Below are 4,156 nucleotides of genomic sequence, written 5' to 3'. Positions count from 1 at the left end.
TTAATTATAATTGTGTGGGGCAAGTCTGCGTGGTGGCGGCGACATTTGAGTAGGTCACAGCCAGCCCTCACCCTGTTATATTAAATGCCATTCACTCTAAGGGCTGGGAACCTTTCTGAAGTTGCAGGGTATCACACACTGGCAAATTGAAAATGTCCCTTTGCTTTTAAAAATATGATTGATACCCTTTGCAAAACAAATGCTACACCTCATCATACACAGATTTCCCCGAGTGCCGCCCTTGCCTCTCCCGGGCATAGAGTCTGCATTTGGCCACAAATACATTCTCAGAGGGGATAAGCTATAAAGACCTTGACTTATTCTGAGGCCCCCCCAGGAGTGTCCTGTTTAGGAAAAGGGGTTTTGTTGTTGTTTCAAGTCAGGCTTTGCTTACCAGAACAAAGTGCAGGAACTCAAAAGATAAAATGTAAATTTTATTTCCTCTGTTGGCAGCAGAAAAATATATCTTCGGATACTTTCTTTGCCATATACTTACGTATGGGAGCATCTGCCTCTTATGACCGTCTAAATTACATCTTGTATGATTTAAATCTAGGCTTTTAGCACAACCAGCAAAGGGATATAAATAACAAGAGTGCAGACAGACACAGGGCACACACCACAATACACACGCACACACACGTGTACACACCATGCTGATAGCCTGTACAAGCCAGCATGGAGAGGGTGAGGAGCCAAACTGGAGCTGCATGCCTGCGATGCACGGTCCCATCCGTGAAACGAGCGTGAGAGCCGCAGCACCCATCTCCTGGGATCCTACACCTGGTGGGCGGTGGGAGCGCCGGAAATGCTGGCTGCTCTCCCAGCAGAGAGTTCTGGAAACCAGAAGCTGACATTTGCAAAGGAGAGGTGTCCACATTGCAAGCCTCATTTCCACTTCCAGGAACAGGCATTTGAAGCTGGGCTCCGGCTCCTTCTCCCTGGGCGAAGGGTGCCCTTGTAGGCAGAGGCTGCGGTTGTCTGAGCCAGGAGGCTGGGGAGTGGGCGTATCTCCACGGGGCCAGGCGTTCACAGTATCTGTCAGCAATGGCCTTCCTCCCTCTTCTCAAAACAATGAACCAAACACATCAAATCTATTTACAGGGCAGGTGAGTGGGGGAATGCTTGGATTTTTCCGAACAGAGATGAAGCCAGGGCCAAGCATCTTTTGCATGTTCTGATCTGTCTCTGCAGCCCACCTACCTTCACGGCCGCCCAGTCCCTGTTTTTAAGGGTCCGATAAAGCAAGACTATGTAATTCCCAAACCAGACAGCCAGCCTCGTTGGGTGCGTTTTTGCTGTTCACAAAATTAGCCAATCGTTGTCACCCAGCGAATCGGATTAGGTGTAATCCATACTAATGTTCCAATTAAGTCACTGAAAGCAATTAACTCTGCAAAAATGGACTGGTGAAAAACGATAAGGCTGGTCAAATAGTTTCACTGCGCATAACTGTGTTTTTCAGAATGCCCATCTCTACACAGTAATTAAATCATTTACATTTCAAGTGGAGTGCGCCCACCTCAGATGCTTGTGACCGTGCCCTGTGAGGTGTTGCAGGAATTTTATCCACAGCCTGCTCTCTTGAGCACCTGATTTTTTGGGAAACCAGTTGACAGAAGGTGCCTGAATCAGGGCTTACTGCCTGCTCAGAAGAATCAAGAAATTTGAACTTTGCCCCAGTATCATCCCAAATTTGGGCCCCACCTTCCCACCTTGCCTTTCTCCCTTGTGGTGTAAAAAGCACAACTGATTTCTTAAACTGTCACCAAAATACTCGGCTGACCCAACAAGATACATTTGTCACTTCCGATCATGTCACCCCTAGCACGGATACCATCATAAGCCTCGGGGTGACTAATTCATGGGGCCAATTGCCATCCCTCTTCACGGTTTGTGCCTTACCACTATTATTTTAACCACGGGGACGACGTCAACCAGCCCATTGACCGCACACTGGGCACTTGTGGCTTTTGGGATGTGGCTGTCTAGAAAGCTCACCCTCAAGTGACCAAGGAATGAAATGTTTCCCGACTCTAGGGAACATGAACCTGTGTTTATTCCTCAAGAGCACTAGGCCAGTCCAGAGCAAACCCTCAGGTAAAACTGGAACCCAGTGGGGTTTTCCCTGTAAGACAACTGTTTTCCGAACAGGTAAAGTCACAGCCTCACAGTCTGTACCTTTAAGGAGCACCACCTCCGCCTGTCCTCCCAATCCAGGCCTAGCGTGGCACCTGACCTTCAGTCTGCAGGAGAAATCGTAGGATTTGCCGAACTCTGGCTTCCTGACTCAAGGTAAGGCTGGACTCGTCTTTCCAGGGAGGGTCTGGGGAAGACCCCAGACTGAACTGCAGGGGCCTCCCGGGTGGCCCCACATCACATTGTCCAAAAGTGGAGGCCCACGTTCTCCAGCCGCGTATATCTGCCCTCCTGTGCGAGGCAGGGCGGCTTGAGTCCGGGGAAGGGGTCTGGGGAGGACAGGATGTAGTCAATGCTGAACTTGAGGTCCCGGGGGTGCTCCTTTCCCTGGGGGGCGGGGCTGGCGGGGCTGGCATGGGGGTCCCGTCCCGGGGCGCCCTCACCAGCGCTGTCCGGTGCCAGGGACCCCTGCCCGGCGGCCGGCTCGGGCGGACCCGGGGGCCCCTGGGCGCCCCCCGCACGCGGACCCCTCAGCCCCTCGCGCTTGGGCCCGCGCCGCCGCCGCCGCCGCCGGTAGTTGCCGTTCTCGAAGAGGTCCAGCAGCGACTCGCAGCCGCCCGCGAACGTCCAGTAGTTGCCTTTGCCCTTCTCGTGGCCCTCGGACCGCGGCACCTGCGCGCGTGGAGGGAGGGGCTGGGAGCGGCTCCGCTGGGCTGCTCGCCGGCCCGCCTTGTCCCCTCGGGGCGCCCTGGACCCGGGCGAGGGTGGCGCACTGCGCAGGTGGAGGCGGCCCCGTGGGCTAAGGACGGACCTCCCCGCAGCCGCAGCGGTGCCCTCCTTTCCCCGTCACCGAGGCCCTGGTGCAGGGGTCGCCACGCGGGGACACCCGGGGCCCGTCGGGGGCGGCGCTCACCTTGACGAAGCAGCTGTTGAGGGACAGGTTGTGGCGGATGGAGTTCTGCCAGGCGCGCTGGTTGGCGCGGTAATAGGGGAACTTGCGCATGATGAAGTCGTAGATGCCGGACAGGGTCACCCTCCCCGCGGGGCTCTGCTGAATGGCCATGGCGATCAAGGCGATGTAGCTGCGGAGCCCGGGGGTCAGGCGGGGTCTCCGCGGGGCAGCCCTCCCCACAGCGCGTCCTTCTCCCCGTTCCGCAGGGCGCCGTGGGGCGCAGAGGCGGAGGAGTGAGGCGGTGTTGGGGAAAGTGTCCCCCGCAGCTCGCGGCCCCCGGCGCCACCCAGACCCCAGAAGCTCTTCCCCGGGCTGGAAAGGTCCCTCCCCGGGAAGCCAGAACGTTCCCTGGCTCTCCCCAAAGTAGGGACAAATGCCTCCTTTCTCTGAGCTCCGTCGGAGAGAAGAAAGCCCCCTCATTCTTCCTTCGTCCCAGGCAGGTCCCGGCTACCTGGGACCCCTGCGCGGGGGGGGGGTCCCTGTTCCCCAACCCCCCGCGGCTACCCCCGCAGTCACCTGTACGCGGGCCGCGTGAGCCTCTTGTCTTCGTCGGAGCTGCCGGCGGGGTAGTCGTCGGCGTCGTAATTGAAGCAGTTGTAGGGATACTGCGAGCTGTCAAACATCCTGGTGCGCCCCGGCTGCAGCTGCCGCCTCCTCCGCGCAGTCCGCCGGCTTCGCGCAGAGCCGTCTCCACGCGGCCCAGCAGCTACTGCACTGTGGGCTTTTCTCCGCCGGAGCCGGAACCTGGGTTTCTGGGGTCCCCCGCCTTCCCCCACCCCGTCCTCTCGCATCCAATCCCGGCGCGGGGGAGGCCCCAGCCACCCGTAAAGCGGCCGAGGGGAGCGGAGCTGGGCGTCTCGGTGACCCTCTGACCTCTGCGGGGGGAGGGAGGAGGAGGCGGCGCGCTGGGTGGTCCGACGGGGCGGGGCGGCCCCCGCTCCTTTCCCGGGGAGCTCAGGGCAGGGCTCGCTCCGTCCCCGTCCCTGGAGGTAGCCTGGGGTGTCCTCGCAGCCTCCCTGCACTGACGGAAGTCTCTTCCGAGCGCCCTGGTCCCGTGCACCCCGG

General features: G+C 58.7%; 1 protein-coding gene across 1 annotated transcript; it reads right to left on the bottom strand.

Moving 5' to 3' along the window:
• Window positions 1-447: 447 nt before the first annotated feature.
• Window positions 448-3,809, bottom strand: FOXL3 (forkhead box L3). Its single transcript, XM_005548949.4, has 3 exons — window positions 3,608-3,809; window positions 3,053-3,221; window positions 448-2,811 (listed from the first exon to the last, which is right to left on the bottom strand). Exons 1-3 carry the CDS (start codon window positions 3,712-3,714, stop codon window positions 2,377-2,379), a joined length of 711 nt encoding a protein of 236 aa, XP_005549006.2. The 5' UTR covers window positions 3,715-3,809; the 3' UTR covers window positions 448-2,376.
• Window positions 3,810-4,156: the final 347 nt, after the last annotated feature.

Source organism: Macaca fascicularis, chromosome 3 (genome assembly GCF_037993035.2).
Source record: "Macaca fascicularis isolate 582-1 chromosome 3, T2T-MFA8v1.1".
NCBI lineage: Eukaryota > Metazoa > Chordata > Mammalia > Primates > Cercopithecidae > Macaca > Macaca fascicularis.
The sequence above is the reverse complement of the archived record's forward strand: the minus strand, read 5'-3'. Positions and strand labels throughout refer to the sequence as shown.